Below are 21,274 nucleotides of genomic sequence, written 5' to 3' on the forward strand. Positions count from 1 at the left end.
ACCAGTTTGATGGATTCTGCAAAGAGCAAGGAATTGTTAGGCACATAACGTGCACGTAAACGCCAAAACAAAACGGAATAGCTGAAAGGTTAAACAAGACTATCATGAATAAGGTTCGTAGTATGCTAAGTGAGAGCGGGTTGGAGCTGAAGTTTTGGGCAGAGGCAGCAGCAGTGGCAGTTTACTTGATCAACAGATCACCATCCTCAGCGCTGGAGTTCAAAATACCTGAAGAGTTGTGGACAACACATGAAGTAGATTTAAGCAATCTAAGAAGATTTGGATGTTTGGCCTATGTACATTCTTCAGAAGGGAAACTTCTTCCACGAGCTAAAAAGGGTGTGTTCACATGTTATCCAGAAGGTGTGAAGGGTTATAAAGTATGGCTTCTAGAAGAGAAGAAGGTTGTGATCAGTAGGAATGTTGTCTTTATAGAAGAGCGAGTTTATAAAGACTTCAAAAATGAAGAAAATAGCGAAAAGGAGATGAGCACTGAGTCTATTGTTATTGATTTAAAGTTGCTAGATTCTGAGAGCAAGGATCAAGAAACTAAAATGAAAGAGACAATAATTAAAGGAGGAGTTTCTCCAACTATGGAAGCGGGAGAGGAGAAGAAAAAAGATTTGGAGGAGTATCAGTTGGCCAGAGATAGGGTCAGAAGGACAACTAGACAACCTCCAACACTTTCAGATTATGAGTGTGATATTATTGATGGAGAGGATCAGTTTGCGGGTCTGGTCTGTCTCATATCTGAGGATAATCTGACAGAACCAAGCTCTTACCATGAGGCTATGGCAGATCCTGACAGTGACAAATGGACTGAAGCAGCTCAAGATGAAATGACTTCACTGGAGATAAATGAGACATGGGATCTCATTGAGAGGCCAAAGGGCCAGAAGGCAATAGGGTGCAGATGGATATTCAAGAGAAAGGCATGCATTGCTGGAATAGAACCACCGAGGCATAAGGCAAGGTTGGTGGCCAAGAGATACTCTCAAACAGAGGGGATTGACTATCAGGAAATCTTTGCTCCTGTAGTCAAACATGTTTCTATAAGATTCATGCTCTCGGCGGTTACACATTTTAACATGGAGCTACAACAGATGGACGTGAAGACTGCATTTTTGCATGGGAACCTCGATGAATTAATTGTTATGGAGCAGCCTGAGGGTTTTGTAGATAAAAGGTATCCAGACAGAGTATGCAAACTCAAGAGGTCGCTGTACGGGTTGAAGCAGAGTCCGAGGCAGTGGAATAAACGATTTGATGATTTTGTGAGATCAAAGAGTTATACAAGGAGTGAGTATGATTCGTGTGTCTACTTTAAGAAGAATGATAAGGAAGTGTATGTCTACATGTTACTCTATGTAGATGACATTCTTATTGCATCAGCGGACAAAGCTGAAGTTCAGAAGCTCAAATCTGTAATGGGAAAGGAGTTTGATATGAAGGACTTAGGAGATGCTAAGAAGATTTTGGGAATGGAGATAACACGAGATCGAGTTAAAGGAGAGCTGTCTATATCACTAGAAGAGTATTTATGGAAAGTTTTAGGTAAATTCGAGATGGATCAGTGTAAATCAGTTGCTACTCCTCTAGGTGCTCACTTCTCACTCAAGGCAGCAACGGATAAGGAGCTTCAGGATCAGGAGGAGTACTTGAAGAAGGTTCCCTATCAGAATGCAGTAGGGAGTGTGATGTATTCAATGGTTGGGACTCGACCTGATCCAGGATATGCAGTTGGTGTGATCAGTCGGTTTATGTCGCGGCCAATTAAAGAACATTGGCAAGCTGTAAAGTGGGTTCTTAGATACATAAACGGATCAGTTGACATTAAGCTAAGCTTTAAAAGGAAGGGTGATTTTGTAGTCAAAGGCTATTGTGACTCAGATTATGGTGGTGATTTGGATCATGCTAAGTCAACAACTGAGATGGTTTTTACAGCAGGTGGTAACCTTGTTAGCTGGAGGTCTTCTTTGCAGAAGGTTGTGGCTTTATCTACAACTGAGGCGGAGTATATTGCATTATCTGAGGCAGTGAAAGAAGACGTCTGGCTGAAGAGATTTGCAGAGAAGTTGGGGTTTTCACAAGACACAGTTGAGATATTCTGTGATAGTCAAAGTGATATTGCATTGTCAAAGAATGCGGTGTTCCATGAGCGAACTAAACACATGGCTACTAAGTACCATTTTATCAGAGACTTGATCAAAGTGGGGGAGGTTCAAGTGTTGAAGATAGCTGCTACAGCTAATAACCCGGCGGATATTTTCACTAAGGTCTTGCAAGTATTCAAGATGAGAGAAGCATTGAAGATGCTTCGAGTTACCAAAGACTGAAGTCTAAGGAGAAGTCTTGAAGTCCGGTCAAGGACTCAAGGAGGAGCTCCGTGAAGAGTTTCAAGTAGAAGCTTCGTGAAGTACCAGGTACGTGATATGTGAAAGTGTTTTGTTCTGGATTAGAGAATGAGGTTATCATCCAAGCTTGTGATAAGGAGGAGATTTGTTGGTTATAGACAAGCCTTACGCTCGGTTTAGGTTCAATTGATTAGGTTTATATTAGATTCGGTATAGAATGGTTAAGCTTGTAAGTGTATTGAACCGGCCTCTCTCTTATGTTAGGAAACATGCGTGCGGTTTGTGCATGTGTGACGGTTAGCTAACTTGATTCGTATAAGAGTTGGTTAGCTGAGGATAAGTGTTGATCACTTGAGCTGATTAGGTTGTTAGATCAGTGATCAAGAGAATCAACGAGAGAGAGTGAGCAAGGTGAACGAATTGTAAAGACGGTGGCTCGAGCCGTGAGTTCATTCGTTGAAGGCTAGTCAGTTGCTGGTTCAATCCCAGCTCCGGTGAAGTATAGCGGCCACTCCTAGTTAACGGAGTGGTGCAGTGAACACCGGGTCAACATCTCGCGTGTGCTCCTTTGTTCTGTTGATTCAAGAAGACTAGAAGAAGAAGATCACAAGTTAAGGTTGTGTTGAAGATAGGACGATCTTCACAAATAGCTATGAAAAATAGTGCAGATTATTTCTTATCGTTAAAGCATAACTGAGGAAAAAAACTAGAGCACGAAATGACGAAAAACAACACTTCAATCAACATTTAAACATTCCACTGATGTCAAACCAAATTCGAAAAATGAAGAACGTGAAATAATTTCAGCTAAAATCCCCTCATATTCCGAAGATTTCATCCTCACTTTGAAGAAACCAAACGGGGCAACCAGATCACTGCATATAAAAAACAGAGAAAATAATTGAGGAATCCCTAAGAATTTGATTATTCGTCAATATATAATCAGTCACTACTTTTAACTTTTTTTTAAATTTCATCATCATTGGGATTCAACCAAAAGCCACACAAATGAAAATTCTATACTTAGATCAAACACACAAAAACTCACTGAATTAATATTGATAAGAACAGATTAACAAGTAATACAAGATCAAAACAGAGAAGCAGTTAAAAGTCCCTCAGAGTCAGAGTTGAAATATCGTCAAAAAGATATCAGTCGCTACTTTTAACATTTTTAATCATAATTAGTTATCATAAGCGTTTCATTAACGCTTTAAATCGAAAAACCTAATAATAAGCATTTAAAAGACTTGGTTTTAATTTGATGATGAACAATTCCGATTTATGAGATGGCTTGGAAAACAATGGTTTTGATATTGATTTGATACCATCAAATAGAATAACAGAACGAGAATTAAAAAATATGAACAATTTCAGCTTCTTTGATTTTAAAGAGAAAGACACTACAAACAAAGTGATGAGCTGCGCTTAAGATAAAAAACTAGGAACTAGTGTTGTAACATCCCATCTCGTGGTATAAAGTGATTTACTGTTGGCTGATTATTTGTTTATGAATTATGCATTAAAATATTCTAGTAAGATATCATTCCTACCAAACCCAGGGACCGTGACTGGGGAATTAAACAGAGAGGATTGTAACGTACGTATGCATAACGTAGGCTTCTTTTTTTTTTTTTTATAAGTATGTGAATATTCATTACCAAGATAATGACACAAGGAAGATACAATCAGTTCTTGCAGAAACAAAATCTTATGCATCTTAAATAGCTAGCTAAAGCAGAGGTCAAAGAGAACCCCCAAAAAAAAAATAAAAAAGACTCCCAAACACAAAAAGGTTTAATCCAAGCCCGAAGGCTAAGATTAAAGCTTGGCAAGACAAAGACTAATTGCAGCAATCTAAATTCCAGTAGTTCTACGCTTTATCTCGTCACCGGACCTGCGACAAGAGCGACAAACATTAGAGAGAAACAGCCGGAGAATAATTCCAGGTTCCGAGAATTATCCCGAAGACGACTCCAGAAGGGCTAAGAGGCGAAGCAGGCTTGGCAAGTTCCTGGTCCGGCTTTCACCCAGAGGAGTCCACTCCAGACGCCGTACGTCTCCAGCCGTGCTCTGAAGATCCCAAACCAAAGACGAGAAGCTAGTATATAAAGCACGGAGCATCACCGGCGGAAGCAAGCAGAGATTTTAGGCACTCGAATCCGGTCCCTTCACACGAGATAAGCTTTGAAAAGATTCCAGCTTCAAATCAGAGATAAGGCAAAGCACGGGACTGTCAACTTCCTTTTGAAACTCTGAAGAACAGAGGAGTTGGAAAACTCCAAATCAATAGGCGGCACACACAGCCACCACGCTTGCTGCAACCAGAATCCGAAACTAAAGAAGTCCCCAGCGAAGCCTCGGTTCGCCTTTAACATCATAGATCGGAAGATCTCGATGGGGAAGTTCTACAGTAGCAACCAACAGAGGACATAACTAGAGACAAGAGGAGGCTGAACAACTGACCAGAGAGACAAAGGCAGCGACGCTTTGTTTCCGGCAAACCCTCCACGGCGGATCTGACCCAGATCTGACCGAAATCGAGTCAAGATCTGACCTCAAGTTGGAGCTTCCTGATGATAAGCGGCCAAGCACGACATCGCCAACACTCCAGGGAAGCTGAGCACCCACCCAGCTACCGTTTAGATCTACCGGATCCGGCCGCTATCCGGTGGAAATCCACAGATGTTAAAGCAAGGAAAAAGTGAAATAACCGCTTAAACGACAGATTATGAGGCTAGCAAGAAAGAGGGGAAGGAGGGGGTGGCGGCCGACGGTTGATAAGGCACCGTCAACCACCGGAGCTGAAATCTATAGGAGGCTACGAGTAAAAATACGTCGGGAGAGAAAGAGAAGAGAGAAAATATTCTCTCACCTCTCTCTAACTTTTTATATATAAGGTAGGCTTTTATTAAAACGGAAACATCAAAAACACCTTCAATAATAGCATTGAAGCCTTACGTTTAGCAAAGAGAAATACACACACACACACACATATATATACATATATTTATATCACGCAAAAAGATGTTTCTCGAGACGTGGACTGATCATAACCTCAAGAGGCGTTGCTTTAGGAATGGTCAAGCCAGGGCTCTCACTCATATCAACAGCCACATCCAAATCAGTTTTCACGTCAAACGAATGAAGAAAACGAGCAAGACCTAGATGAAGCACTTGCATAGCCAATGAAGACCCTGGGCATGATCTTCTTCCCGAACCAAACGGGATCAGCTCAAAGTTCTGTCCTCTAACATCAAACTCTTTTGCTTCTCCTGTAAGAAACCTCTCTGGTCTGAACTCGTTTGGTTCTACCCAAACTTTCGGATCTCTTTGGATTTTCCATACGTTCACTATCAGTCTTGTGCCACAAGAAACGTGGTAACCTGCGATTGTACAATCTTCCATCGCCTCTCGAGGGCCTAAGAGAGGACCAGCTGGATATAGTCTCAATGTTTCTTTGATGATCGCTTGAAGATACCCCAGATTTTCTATGTCTGAATCCTCGACGTTCCTATCTGTGCCAACTTGGAGGTCTATCTCATCTTGCGCTTTCTTTAACATGTCTTTGTTGTTTAGAAGAAGAGCAATGGCCCATGTGAGAGTTGAAGCTGTAGTGTCACTTCCTCCAAGAATCAGTGCCTGGCCATTCAAATTTGTAGCATTATATACATCAGAAGAGATAAAACAATAAATAAATAACGGAAATCTTTTAAATTTCACAAAAGTATAATAATATAGCACATAAGAGGTCAAATCCACAAAATAATGTTCATTAGAAGATAAAATGACTAAATTTATTCAAATCCCACCCCTTAATTACACACTAAACCGTACACTTATTAGTCACTAAATCATGAACTCAAATATAAAATAAAAAGTTCTTTAACTTTTAATAAATGATATTTTAGAAAAAAGTCTCTTTGATGTTACTTTGGAACAAGAATATGTTTTATTGTTATAGTGTTGTATTTTTGCAAAAATTGGGTTAAAGGTGTACCAGACAGGTAGATTTGATGCTAGTATTTGCATCATATTGCAGATGGGAGAGTTTGCCTTGTTCCGCAAGTGACAACATAACATCAATGAAGTCTGAATCGTTCTCTTTATTTCCTGAAACTTTTCGTTGTTGCCGATGGTTCTCGATCCATCTTTCGAGAATAACATCTAGTTCGCTACCCGTTTTCTTCATCTCCTTCTCATGTCCTTGCAGATCAAACCACCCTAGAGTCGGAAAAGCATCGGACATTGTGAATATACCGATGAGGTGAAAGAACTTTGTGATGGCCTTTTGGCATTGCCTCGCCTCTTCGGTGTCTTCAGGGGTTGTTGAACCACCGCCAAAGTATCGTTTTCCGGCCACCATTCTTACGATCATGTTCAGTGTCATGTCCTCTAACCACCTCTTTAGATCAACCATTACTGGTTCTGAACCACCTTTCTTGACCCACAAGGAATACAAATCTTTCACACCTGCATGCATGTGAGACATCACATAGTATTACAATAACGTAACAGTATTCAACAACTATTGTAATAGATTATATAAGATATGATTGATAACAAAGTTGTATAAATAGACACTAGACCGTAATAATTGTCGCGCAAAACCGATTATGAACACGACCGAATAAAAAACATTAGTCTTGACCCCTAGATTTCAAAGTTATATGTTGCATGACTCCTAAACTGTCGAAAATTTCTTTTGTTAAAATTAACATTAAGTTTATTGTCTTCTAAATCTGACATCCGGCCTTCCCAGATATATTGTTTTTAACTAAATCGAATTTTTTACATGTTTTTTGTATTACCCATTGAGATTTCTGAAACGCGGACGTGCTTGAGCATCTGAAGCCGCCGGTTAGAAAGTAGCTCGATGGTTGCGATCTTACGCATCTCGCGCCAGAAAGAACTGTATGGTGCAAACCCGAAGACAGCATAGTTGTAGCCCATATGCTTTGCGGCGGCAGTCATAGGTCGTGAAGCCAAGGCTTTGTCATTCACAGTGAAACACTCTTTAGCAACCTCAAAACTGCTCACAACAAATGCTTCACTGCTCCCGAGTCGTAACGACATGGCTGGACCGTAACGGTTAGCCATTTCTCCTAAAGTTCGATAGAGAAGTTGTTCCTTGCCACCGAGAAGGTGAAGATGGCCGATGATGGGCCATGCACCGCTTGGTTCGGGAGCTTTTACATGTTTTGGCTTCTTTGTTTTCTTGAAAAGAGCAATCAAAACGAAAACGAGGAGTGGAGATAATAAGGAAAATAAGAAAGCATCCATAGCGCTTTGATAGTGAAAAGAGATGTGTTTGGTGGGTTCTATGTTTCGAATGATCATCTCTATATATATATGAACTGTACAGTGAGATGCAAGTATGAGGCACCGAATGATCCTGCAAGATCCATGCATGAATTTACTTTGTTCTATCAAATATCATATATCTATTGGTTACACGCAAGGAATTTCGAGTGATTACTTATTTAATGCATTATTTGTTGTTTCCCTAGTGAAGTGCATGTGTGGACCTCGTCACCAAAATTAGAAATTTAAAGTTAAGTCAACATTGTGTTTGCACAATATTAGAAGTCAGTCATATCAGTGGGTTGGTAATGATTTTCAACTTGCAAAGTATATAGTTACTACGAGTTTCCGTGCGCCAAGCGCAGAAATAATAATTTTTAACATAACATTTTTTATTTCAAAAGAAAATTTTGATTTATATTTCAACATTATTAATTTATATTTTAACTTCAATAGTTATAAAAAATCATAAACGTATTTTTGTAATCTTATTTTTTTTATTTGGTATAATTATTTAAATTTGATTTGATTTAATTTTTAATAAAGGTAAAATTAGATTTTATAAAAATAGTTTTAATTATATTATTGTGTTTAATGATTATTTATTTTAAATATACATATATATATTTAAATATAAATATAAATTCTAATAAATTTGAGACTTTGTTTGTTTTAGTTAAACTGAAAAATCTTTTTGTTAATTTAAATGATGAAGATGAACGGATAAATTTAAATAATGTTTAAATATTTAACTATCAATTTTTTTTTGGATTAGTGTTACTTTATTTAGTTTATTTTTATTAATGTGAGATACATATATACATATATATTATTATTTTAATTATGATATATGAATTATTAATATATTTAATAGTTTACCATTAATAAATATTTATATGGAAAATTGACATTAATGATGATATATGAGTTATTTTTATTACCATATTTAAAATTTCTGCAAAAAAATTTAAATTTTTATAAGGAAATTTTACATCTCACAATTAATATGATGTCTTGTCACTATTTTCTAAAACTATGTCATCTATTTTAAGTGTCATGTCATCTTTTTTCCAGCGAGAATGATTGTAATGACGACATGTGTATAAATCATTTCGCAAATATAGTATAGGGGATAGAAAAGAATACAAAAAAAAATTGCAGGATATTTTGAAACATTAATTCATAACTAAGACAGGTCGGATTCGATGCCATGCGTGCTTTGGATAAGAGTATAATATACGCAGTACTAAAAAAATTCAAAGAACATTAATTGTATTATATTCGAGTAGTGAAATGTTAATTCTTACTTAAAATGTAGATTCTTTAGATAAGCCGACAACATTTATGGTCTTAAACATCTACGTTTACTATATTTTTTTACAAACTTTAAAAGACTACACAAACGCAAAATTGGGGTTTAGAATTAGAACTATGAGCATCTTTATCCAGGGATACTAGAGGGGTTCTTAGCGTGTAGGTCCCGCGTATGATCCATTTTTTTTTAAGAAACCGTTTACCAAAACTATCAAATAGATGATTGCACAAAATATTGTTATGTATATTTATTACATAGCAAAGACGAAACCTTAGAAAAATTTAAAGAATTTAAACTCGTGATCAAAAATCAGCTTAAAACAACTATTAAACTAGTTAGAAGCGACAGAGGAGGCGAGTATGATGGTTCATTCAATGCATTCTGTAAAGAACATGGAATAATCCATCAAACTACAGCTCCTTACTCACCAGAATCTAATGGAGTTGCTGAACGCAAGAATCAAACTCTAAAAGAGATGATGAATGCAATGTTGCAGGAATCTGGGTTAACCCAGAACATGTGGGGGGGGAAGCGTTGCTTACCACTAATTATATCCTCAACAAAATTCCACACAAAGTAACTGGCAAAACTCCATATGAATTATGGAAAGGTAATTTACCTTCGTATAAATACCTCAAAGTGTGTGGGTGCTTGGCAAAAGTTGCGGTACCGCCACCAAAAAAGGTCACTATTGGACCTAAAACAGTGGATTGCATCTTCATCGGATATGCACATAACAATAATGCTTATCGATTTCTGATACATAAATCTGCAAGATCAGACATTCATGAAAATACAGTCATGGAATCAAGAAATGCATCTTTCTTCGAAAATATTTTTCCATATAAGGAAAAACAAGGTTCAAAACGAACTCGAGAAGAAAGAGACAATGTCAAAAACTCAGAAACTGAGACAAACGTCGAGATTTCTACAAATGATATTTCAGAAAATGGAGAAAAAGATGAACCTCGAAGAAGTAAAAGAGCTCGAAAGGAAAAATCTTTTGGTGAAGATTTTATAATGGCATTTTTAGTAAAAAATGTTCCAAAAACTTTGGCAGAAGCCATGGCTTCACCTGAAGCCTCATTTTAGAACGAAGCTGTCAGGAGTGAATTTGATTCTATCATGCAAAATTATACATGGTACATAACATATTTACCACCTGGCTGCAAAGCATTAGGAAATAAATGGATAATGACACGAAAACCTGGTGGAAAATACAAATCTAGGCTTGTAGTTCAAGGATTCCGACAAAAGGAAGGTTTGGACTATTTTGATACATATTCTCCAGTAACGAGAATAACATCAATAAGACTGATGATAGCAATCACAGCCTTAAGAGACCTAGAAATCCATCAAATGGATGTAAAAACCGCTTTTCTAAATGGTGATTTGGAAGAGGAAATTTACATGAAAGAACCTGAAGGTTTTGTCGTTCCCGGACAGGAAGACAAAGTATGCCGACTTGTAAAGTCACTTTATGGACTTAAGCAAGCTCCTAAACAATGCCATCAAAAATTTGACAATACAATGATGTCAAATGGTTTCGAAATAAATGAATGTGACAAATGCATATACTACAAAACTACAAAAAATGCGTATGTTTTGCTATGCCTATATGTAAATGATATGCTCATTATTGGAAGCAGTAAATACATTATCAATCAAACAAAAAACATGCTCAAAGGGACATTTGAGATGAAAGAATTGGGATTAGCAGATGTAATTCTCGGGGTTAAAGTCACAAGAAATTCAAACGGAATTATCTTAACCCAATCTCATTATGCTCAAACAATATTAGAGAGGTTTAAAAATTACTCTAATAGTACGGCAAAAACTTCGTTAGATCCCCAAATGCGCTTGACAAAGAATTCAGGTGAAGTGGTTTCACAAAACGAGTATGCACGTGTGATCGGAAGTCTTATGTACTTGACCAATTGTACTAGACCAGATCTAGAGCATGCAGTAAACGTACTTAGTCGATATACAAGTAATCCAGGTCATACACACTGGAAAGCTATAACGAGGGTACTCAATTACTTGCGCTACACCAAAGATTTTGGGCTTCACTGTGGTAAAGAACCAGCAGTTTTAGAAGGATACAGTGATGCTCACTGGATATCAGATTCTAAAAACTCAAAATCCACGAGTGGATATGTCTTTACACTAGGAGGAGCAGCAATATCATGGAAATCTACCAAACAAACAGTGTTAGCCAGATCAACCATGGAATCATAGCCTTTGACAAAGCAGCAGAAGAAGCTGAATGGCTTAGAAATTTTTTGGAAGATATTCCTATGTGGGAGAAACCTGTGCCAGCTATACGCATACATTGTGATAGTCAATCAGCTATAGCTCGGGCTGAGAGTAATCTCTACAATGGTAAATCTCGTCACATCATAAGACGACATAAAACTATTAGACAACTTACCTCAACTGGTGTAATCACAATAGACTACATCAAATCGGCTGACAACCTAGCGGATTCATTTACTAAAGGTTTGTCACGAGATGTTGTTGCTAAATCATCAAAAGGAATGGGTTTAAAGCCTATAACGAATGAGGATGCTTGATTGCAACCCTACCTATCATGACTGGAGATCCCAAGACGTAGGTTTAAAGAGAAAACAAAATCAAACAGTATCTAACCAAAGCACTTGAGACAAGTAGTCTCTTCCCAGCTCCTAAGATGATAAAAGTGCTAACAAATGAGAGAAGGATAAGCATAAGTTTTTAATGATTCTATAGCTTCTTAAGCGGAGTATTACTCAATACTTTTCATGGTCAATCACCTAATGAGTGTGAAATGGGGCCGTTTCTAGGAGAATGAATGCAAAGCTATATTCTCTAAGTTCACTCATGAAAACCAAGAATAGTTCAGGGCCACAATGAACACAATAGAGAACTAAGTTATACGAGAAAATGAAGCTGCGTTATGCATGTTGTCTCGATCTACATAAAACACCGGTTGGTTCAAGACATCATGTTCACCTTCTGGTAAAGTAAACCCGACAGATATTAACTATGAGTGGTTCAATACTTAAAAATGCCACCAACTCAAACACAGTGAATTTTTCGCAAACACTCTCGATAAGTCTGTCTAGTCTAGTCAGGATTAGAATAAGTATTTTTTTTAGAGTCTATCGAGTCTGCATTTAGTCTACATATGTTTAGAGTCATTTCTATTCATGTGGGAATTGTTGGACCAATATTTTTGGTTATATGTGAAAACGAAATGGGCCATTGGGCCAATCATCTAATAAGCCTTTGAGGCATGATGATTAATGAATGGAAGGAGAGAAAGTCCCACATCGGGGAGAACTGGAACAAATGAGGAATATATATATGTACTCACTCTAACTCTTGTTCAAATGGCGCACATGAGAGGATAGGCTCGCCCCCACGCGCGCGCCGCCGCCGCCCGGCTCGGCTCGGCGTGGGCTTGGGTCTTGGGTCTTGGGTCTTGGTGGAGGGCCTCCGGCCTGATAAGAATATTCTTTTTGGACCAAGTTAAGCTCAACGTTTTGCCATTTAATTTGAAAAAAAACGACATGCATTTTATTTAAAACGACAAATAGTTTGTTTAGAAAATAAAAACGTCATGCATTTTATCTTCTCGAATTTTAAATGAGATAAGAGAGTCTTGGGGAATAAGTTTTCGAAACTGATCTCCGCGAGAGTTTTCGAAACTCTTTAAATATCGACTCTCCTCCTTCTTAATTCGGAGAACTTTTTCGGTATCAAAATCCAACAGCAAAAATCCCTTAGCGTAAGTCTATAGTTCGAGAGTGTTTCGTAAATTTATAGTTCGATAGGGCGATTCACGAGTGAAGCGTGATCGTCTGCCGTGGTTGTATCCTGGGACTCGATATTCGTATAGTACCGTCTCACTAACGGAGCGAATATTTAGAGTTAAGGAAAGAGATTATATCTCGACTCCATGTTTATTTGCGAATACGATTTCTTATCGTTCTTGTATTCGCTTTACAAATCGTCAATTTCCTTAACATGTTATTTTGTTATATCGTTTATCTCAGTCTGGTTATCCGACTTCTACATCATTTTCCCTTGGCAGGCATCTGATATCCAAAGCCATGCTGGAAACTTAGTTGGGTGAGGGTCAGAGTCTGGTTGCCTATCGATAAAGAGTAAGCATTTTGTATTTTATCTTAGGAGTTATATTTGATTTACATCAATGCAATCCGCTAGTCTATGTATTTTTCCTGTAGATAGCTGGAACTGGACTAACACCTTCGGTAGTTTGTCCATGCTTATAAATGAATATTGGATTTTTGCTGCACGTATTTTAAAGCTGTGATCAAATTATATGATTCTGCTAAGAAGAAACATCTCGTAAGCCCAATTTTATCAGTTTCCTCAATAACACTATGTTTTGTTCTTCTCTTTTGTTTGTGGTGAACCATTAACCCACTGATTGTACATATTCTTTTGTATGAGGAAGAAGCTTCCACAGAGTAAGTGTTACTTCTCTATTTTCGATGTTATGTGGCACTGGAATAGAGTAACTATATGTTGTTTTTAGATGAATTTGCTACTCTTAGGAGGATGACCAAGCTTGGTAATTCTCCATGCAGGCCTCAGAGAAAGAAAGCTAAGACAAGCAAGCAATCAAAGATGGAATTGTTAGGGAAAAAGTAAATGAAACTGAAAGCAAATAGTTTAAAAAGTGTTAAAAGTCCTACAAGATTGTTAATTATAATGCTTCTGATTTGGGGTGGTGGAGCTGGTTCCAGCAAGTCTAAAGCTGCTCCTGCTTCCAAGTTCGCCAAGTCCCAGGATGACAAAACAGAGAGCAAACCAGAGGATTCAAATGTTAGCAGAGAAAAAGAGGATAGCTCTGAAGAGGAAAACCTCAAAACCGTAGGTAAATCAGCCGGTGCAAAATCCAGAAGCAGCAAAGAGATACCAAAAGCTGGAACATCAAAGGACCAAGGAGACTCTGGCAAATCCAAAGCTTCATCCAAGAAAAAAGAAGAGCCGTCCAAGACTACAATGATGTCTTCAAAATCCAAGTCAGGACCTGCAAAACCTTCATCGGCCAAGGGCAAAGCAGCAAAAGGCAAGCAAAATCTTCACCTTCCTCCAGGGGCAAGGAGAGCGTTGTGGAGTCTGCATCAGAAGAGACACTGAAGGCACCAGAACCATCTAAAAAGGGAAATCAGTTGTTTTCAGGCAAGTCGCAGGCAAGTCAGACCAAGTCCGCTAAGAAGAGGAAGCGATGAGTTTGGCCTCAGGATAGGCTTGCGATCTTTTCTCCATATCAATTATGGATATGTAATTTAAAGTGGAAAGCTTAGGGCGGTGGACTTGGATTGTGGGACATTAGAAGTGTAGTAGAAACATCTTTTAGACAAGAAGCATAGTATTGTGTCTTTTGCACTTAGGTTTTGATTTCAGCTTATGTAGCGTGAAGGTGGATGCATAAGTTGGCTTTGGCTATTTTTTTAATTTTTTTACCACTTTTTCTATCATCTCTCCGATAAATCTAGTTTATATATTTGGTGTGATGGATGGCTTTGGCTTTTTTTTTTAGGGAAATTGGCTTCACTAGCCATCAAATAAAGTATAACTAGATGATAATCCGGGGTGAGTTTTTATAATAATGTTTATTTAAGAAATGATTTTAACATTTTGCCACACTACGATCTTTATCAATTATAAAATGATGAATACAAATGTTGGTCTCTTAAATATATCATCGTTGTTGAAGAGTTAACGTATTGCATCTCATTTTAATTATTTTTAAGACTTCATATACACAAAAGAAAATTAAGTTTTGCGGCAGACACAAATCACCAAAACCAAATAGGCAACATCAATTGTATAATGACAAAAGGAGATTAGGTTTTCTGCACTCGATTTGTTTACTATTGACTCTCCGTAAGTGATTTCATTTTCTACATCTATAGAATTGTACTTTCGTTCTCGTCTTTGTTTCATTGATATGAGTTAAGTTTTTTTTTTAACTTCTTTTATGAATTCAGTGAATTACATAAGTGTCAATTTAAAAAATGTACATCTGTAAAAATTAGTTTCACTCCATATACATATCTAAGAATCAAAATTTTGAAAAAAAATCACCGGCAAACTATATTAATAGGTTAGTGTTCAAATCTAACATATCAAAATGTTATAGAATATAAGTGCAAACTCAAAATATAAATGTTTGTCTAGTATATATTCACCAGCTCGGTCTAAAAATAATCAAATTAGAACAACAAAACAAATTACTTATTTCACCAGTTCAGATAATATTTGAATTCGAACGGGTAATATCCGAACCCGAATGGATATCCGAAGATAACCAAACATAAGTATACTTAACTCTATTTTCTTGTTTATTTCTCTCATTTTATTCAAAATATTTATATTAATGATTCTTATTGCTCAAAATTAAATAATATACATATAATTATGAAAAAAAAATTATTTGCTACTCACTTAAAATACATATCAAGTTCTTGTTTCTTGCATTAACAAAAGTTGCATCTAAAATTTCAAAACAACAACTAAATTAGTGTCTTTCTATTTTTAAAGTCTTATCTCCAAACCTATTAATAGTTTAATCTTTTAAAAATTAAAAAAAATAGTTAAGTTAAAATATATTTTAAATACAAAAAACTTAAACAATGAATAATTTATTTATTTTTTCTTCAAAATTTAAATATTTGAATCCGACCCAAAATATCCGAACCCGAACATAAAATATCCGAACCCGACTCAAAGTACAGAAATACCTGAACGGGTTCTTTACCTTTATACTGAAATATACGATACAAACCGAACGTGTATCCGAACGCCCACCCCTATGATATATGATCATTTGTATCTTCTTTGAACAAAAAAAGTTAAACCATTGATCACAAAAAATTTAACGTGGGACTTTTACCATTTTTAGTAATTTATAGTCGTTTTTAAAAATTCAAAATATAACATATAAGAAAAATCTAATTGTTTTTATTATATGCTTAATGTGATTATTTAATTTCTTTTAATAGTATAAAATTAAACAAAAAAAAAAGAGGTTAAAATTTTTTTTAATCAAATATGTACTATTCATAATCATTAATTGTCATATATATGTTAACCATATTAGGTAATTCCGTAGCTTTTATTTAAGGAAATAAAAAAAATTCTTTTGTACACTATTAATTAATTTGATAGTTAGTTTAATAAAAAGCGTAGTATATGTTTATATGAACCAACTTATTTTTCTAACAATTCTAAGAATCATTCTCGTGATGACACGTGACTACAAAAACATGTTGTAATGCTCTAGGATTAATATATAGGGGATTAGGTATCTAACTAAAAAAACACTCTCCATTATTATTACAGTATATACCCATATTACATTTTCTTGCCGATTAATAAGTGTATAAACTATTTCTTCTTCAGTTACCTACCACAATCACTAATTCTTCCAATTCACCATCACTTTCTTTTAAAAAAAAAGTTTCAATCATTTGGATCTCTTTTATCACCTTAGCTATTATCATGATTTTTTTAATTAATAACCAAATATGTAATTTTTTCTTTCATATTTTTGTTTTACATCCTTCAAAACAACCACCATCTAGTTAATATTAGTCATCACCTCTACCGTCGTAACCACCACTCGTATGTACTGTAAGTTCTGGGTTGTATTATGCTATTCGAACAATATGTACTACACTATTTCGTTGTTACTATTCTATTTTCATATTACTTCATATTATATACTATGTGCATATTTGATATTTGGTTAAAGTTTATATTTTTTTTAGGGTTTAGTGATTAGTGTTTTGAGTTTAGTTTATGGAAGGTTTGGATTGACGTTGGAGTAAACATTACCTCCTTCCCTACAATTATAAATATTTCAAAATTTGAACAATATTTACTATTTTATTTCATTTGTTACTATTCTATTTTGAAAATACTTTGTATTATGTACTATGTACATATTTTGATATTTAGGTTAGTGTTTATATTTATTTTTAGAGTTTAGTGATTAGTGTTTTAGATTTAGTTTATGGAAAGTTTTGGTTGACGTTGAGGTAAACATTACTTTATTCCCTACAATCATAGACATGTTCATAATTTGAACAATATGTACTATGTTATTTGTTTTTTTCCTTTAATTATATAGAGATATTGTAACCCCTCAGAAGTGGTCCAAACTATTCACGTGGTACCACGTGTCGGTCCTCTATCCTTGGCGATGCCGAAATATTAATTTTCCAGTGGCCGGAATTCGAACATGGTGGCTTCACCGTATTGGGTTTTTGCACTCAAGTTTATCACCACCAGGCCACAAGCCTTGGTTTTCTATTTGTTTGTTACTATTCTATTTTAATTATGCTTCATATTATGTACTATTTACATATTTTGATATTTAGGTTAAGGTTTATGTTTCCTTTTAGGGTTTACTGATTATTGTTTTAGATTTAGTTTATGAAAAAAATTGGGTTGACGTTGGATTTAGTTTTGTTAATTTTGGACATATATAGTATATTAATATATTTAAATCATTTTATAATTTTATTAATATAAACTATACAATTTAGCATGTTTTATTCTATTTATATACTACCACGATAATCATTATCATCATGGATGTCATAGCCACCACCACTCTAACAACACTTTTTATTTTATTTTTATGTAAGTGACAGAGCATATCACCGTCAACCGGCTTAGCAAAAGGAAAAAACCGGAAGAAAAAGAAGAAAATACTAGGAAATCTAATAATGTCAACATCAATGTTGTATTCTTAATTTTGTTTTCAAAATTAGCTATTACACAAATTAACTCTTTTCAAAACTTTTTTTACCACTATTTCTATTATCTCTCCAATAAATCTAGTTTATATATTTGGTATTGTGGATGCATAAGTTGGCTTTGGCTATTTTTTTAATCTTTTTTTTTACCATTTTTTCTATCATCTCTCCGATAAATCTAGTTTTTTTTTCTTTTTATCTGGAAGATTTATTAATGGCACTACGCTTAATAGGGCAAAGCCCAACACAAAAAGAAACAAAAAGGGAAAACGAAGCCCAAGGGTACAATAAAACATAAAGGCCAACAGAAGTCCGATATACAGAAACTTGTGGCCATCAGCCGACAAGATCAAACCCGTTGAGGAAGCAAACCAAGCACGTCAATGAACATGTGGACGATCGCCGGGCTACCAATTAACACGCGTCAAAACGAGGAGCCTCTTTCTTCCTCCGGAGGCAGAGAAGAAACAAGGCGGAGCTCCGCCTTCAGCGAAGATGAACCGTTGAAGCAGCCGCTCAAAACAGAACAACTCTCAGAGATTCAAGTCGATGAGCCTAGACTGTCGGATCTACGCTTCAGAAAATTAAACAACCGCCTACAATCGATCTATCGTACTCCAATTAACATGCATGAAACATCTTACATCTTTAAAGATAAGAGTAAGCTTGAAGATGTAACGGCCCTAATCAAGGGGAGGAAATAGTCGGAGAATCAGATCGAGAGGCAATTGAATCAAGGAAGAGAGAAAGCGAAGAACGAAGTAACCAGAACAAAAATCCCGGAGTAAAGCCGGCGAAAATAGAGCTGCGAGAGCCACCGTATCCTGGAGTCAAGAGCCGGCGAAGATGATGCTGACGAAGCCACCTTTTTCCGGAGACCAAAGCCTGATGAACGGGAGGCAGAACCGGATCGAAGACCGTCAAACAAAAGAACGGAACGCTTTCTCTCTTTTCTATGAAAGGTATAAGAGAGGAAACAAAGATGAGAGAGAAAGAACGGACGCGCTGTGTAGAACGATTTTTAAATCTATCTAGTTTATATATTTGCTTTTTTTATCTATTTTTATACTAAATAAATACTCCAAATGATATATAAATGAATATATATATATATATATTCCGAAAGAAAACATCTTTTCATTTGGACTCTTTGGCAAACACAAAATACATGTATTAGAAAGATTTGTGTGTGGAGAAAAAGTCAGGACTATTCAGACAACAATATCTTATCAAATATTTATTACTCATGAAAAGAGTTGGAGTTATGTCTCTGCCATCGGGAAGTAGACAATATTTGACCTTAGGTCCAACACAAAGTTCTTACTCTTTTTCAGTTTTTAACCTTTCACGCGTTTCTTTAGATATGTTTTCCCCCTTGACAATTAATATTGGAAACGACACAATCATGCGTGCTAAGCCATTTTCTTTATTAGGCCATGGATATTCGGCGGATTAGGGTTTTTTTTTTGTCAAGAATTAGCTTTTATTAATACTACTAGGATAAGACAGATCTGCGCTTTGTGCAAGATAAATTTATTTGTATATATTATCGATAATTTTGTTTATATATTTGTTCATTTTATTTATATATATACGATGTTTTTTGTTGGTATTATATAATTTCTTTCTGATGAACTGATCAATTTTTATTAAAAATTGTAGAACTAAACTATAATTAAAATATCATTGATCGGATTTGACATTAAACAAATTATGACACAAAAAAATATTTTTTTCACCGAACACATTCTTATAAAAGCGATCAGTATTATTTTCACAGTTGAATTATTTTGACATTTATCTTCCATATGGTTTTGAAAGGTTTTTGAAGCGCGTGATTCCAATAAAAACAAGTTAAAGCATATAACTAATCACTTTTATTATTTGAATTTATTCACAATGAAAATGGCAAAGGTATAATATAGACGTGCGAAAAAAGCATTACATTTTCGTATATAAAAGAGGAGACAGAAGACAGCAAGACAAGTGGACAAAGTCAAACGACTAGTCAATTAATTACATCTCATCCACCAATTCCCCTTTTTCCCCTTTGCCTAAACTAGCACTATCTTATTGAGATACCGATAAATTCGGTTCTGGTTCGGTTTTTTCTCCGGTTTCGATTTTTTATTCCAAAATATCTAAAATAATTTGAAATATTCAAATATTTTACCTGAATTGTTCTATTTATTTGATATTTTTCCAAATATTTGATATTTAATCTGAATTATCCAAACTATCTGAAATAACCATTTTGGAACTGAAACCAAATCCGAACTAAAAATTATCAGGTAGTAAATTGATACGCTAGTCCTCTATTTAAATGATCCGATATTTGAACCAAACCGAACTGATATCTGAAATGTGCCGATGCCTAGTACACACATTTGGGGTTTTTTTTATTTTTTTATGAAATGGAAAAAAAACACTGAGTTCAGAATTGTACAAAGAGAATTGCAATTATTATTTTATTGCATTATTTGTATCTGAAGATATAAATACGTAAAAAGAGCCAATGGGAAAGTTGCTATTAGAAATTCCAAACCGGACGTGAAAGTATTTATCAACAAAAACTCACTGTTGTCGGTCTTAATGACAAGATAATTACTCTGTTACAAGGATAAGACATACGCCTTACGCATGATAAGTTTATTTGTATATATTATTGATAATTTTTTTTATGTATTTGATTATTTTAGTTATACATATACAATATTTTTTGTTGTTATTATATAATTTCTTTCCGATGGATTAGATCAATTTTTATTAAATATTATAGAACAAAACTATAATTAATATATCATGGGTTGATCGAATTGGACATTAAACAAATTATGACACAAAAATCTTATTTTTTCCATCGAACACATTCTTGAAAAAGTGAACAATATTGTTTCCACAGTTGAATTGTTTTGACATTTATCTTCCATATGGTTTTGAAAGGTTTCAGATCAACCATCGAATTGATACATGTCATTTTAATGCTTTTAGTCGTATACTTAAAGAAAACTTACATTTTTGTGATTTAAAGTCGTTTTAAAAAAAAATCAAAATAAAACATATAAGAAAAAGTCTATCATATAAGAAAAATATAACATATAAGGTTTCATCATTTTTGTATTTTAAAGTCGTTTAAAAAAAATATAACATATAATGTCTCCTCATTTTTGTAATTTAAAGTTATTTTATAAAAATCAAAATATAACATATGAGAAAAAATCTAATTTTTTTATTATATTGTTAATGTGATGGTTTAATTTTTTTTAATAATATAAAATTAAAAAAAAATGAAGAAAAATGCAAAAATTGTTATCAAATCTTTATCATTCATAATCATTAATTGTCATATATATGTTAATCATATTAGGTAATTCCGTAGCTTTTATTTAAGAAAATAATACACACTTCTTATATTTTAGGTTAATATAATGTTCCCTAGTAATTTGATTTGGACCAACATTTTTTTAATTGATTCTTAAGCTGCCACGTAAGCTAAATTGACATCTTAATTAAGTGACACC

General features: G+C 35.0%; 1 protein-coding gene, 1 long non-coding RNA gene and 2 other non-coding genes across 6 annotated transcripts; all 4 read right to left on the bottom strand.

Moving 5' to 3' along the window:
• Positions 1-3,261: 3,261 nt before the first annotated feature.
• LOC125584918 lies at positions 3,262-3,344 on the bottom strand. Its single transcript, XR_007321820.1, has one exon. It is a non-coding gene; the product is annotated as a small nucleolar RNA R21 (small nucleolar RNA).
• A 134-nt stretch (positions 3,345-3,478) lies between these two features.
• On the bottom strand, positions 3,479-3,550 carry LOC125584919. The gene has a single exon (XR_007321821.1). It is a non-coding gene; the product is annotated as a small nucleolar RNA R21 (small nucleolar RNA).
• A 1,632-nt stretch (positions 3,551-5,182) lies between these two features.
• On the bottom strand, positions 5,183-7,851 carry LOC106390013 (xanthotoxin 5-hydroxylase CYP82C4). The gene is made up of 3 exons (XM_013830382.3): positions 7,166-7,851; positions 6,355-6,827; positions 5,183-5,996 (listed from the first exon to the last, which is right to left on the bottom strand). The coding sequence occupies exons 1-3, from the start codon at positions 7,764-7,766 to the stop codon at positions 5,370-5,372; spliced, it is 1,701 nt and encodes a 566-aa protein (XP_013685836.2). The 5' UTR covers positions 7,767-7,851; the 3' UTR covers positions 5,183-5,369.
• A 5,065-nt stretch (positions 7,852-12,916) lies between these two features.
• LOC125583470 lies at positions 12,917-15,341 on the bottom strand. 3 transcript variants are annotated; one of them, XR_007320506.1, is made up of 3 exons: positions 13,901-15,331; positions 13,677-13,747; positions 12,917-13,585 (listed from the first exon to the last, which is right to left on the bottom strand). It is a non-coding gene; the product is annotated as an uncharacterized LOC125583470 (long non-coding RNA). The 3 variants fall into 3 exon arrangements; XR_007320505.1 differs by having other exon boundaries at positions 12,917-13,744; positions 13,901-15,341; XR_007320503.1 differs by having other exon boundaries at positions 12,917-13,747; positions 13,901-15,341.
• Between the last annotated feature and the right edge of the window lie 5,933 nt (positions 15,342-21,274).

This window comes from Brassica napus, chromosome C3 (genome assembly GCF_020379485.1).
Source record: "Brassica napus cultivar Da-Ae chromosome C3, Da-Ae, whole genome shotgun sequence".
In the NCBI taxonomy this organism is placed as follows: Eukaryota; Viridiplantae; Streptophyta; class Magnoliopsida; order Brassicales; family Brassicaceae; genus Brassica; species Brassica napus.

Excerpts from the sequence above, each read along its gene's own strand:
- LOC106390013 (XM_013830382.3), bottom strand. The coding sequence starts at position 7,766 with ATGCATGGATCTTGCAGGATCATTCGGTGCCTCATACTTGCATCTCAC. Across the intron at positions 6,828-7,165 it reads CGTTTCAGAAATCTCAATGG|GTGTGAAAGATTTGTATTCC; the intron begins GTAATACAAAAA and ends ACATGCATGCAG. Across the intron at positions 5,997-6,354 it reads GCATCAAATCTACCTGTCTG|GCACTGATTCTTGGAGGAAG; the intron begins GTACACCTTTAA and ends TTGAATGGCCAG.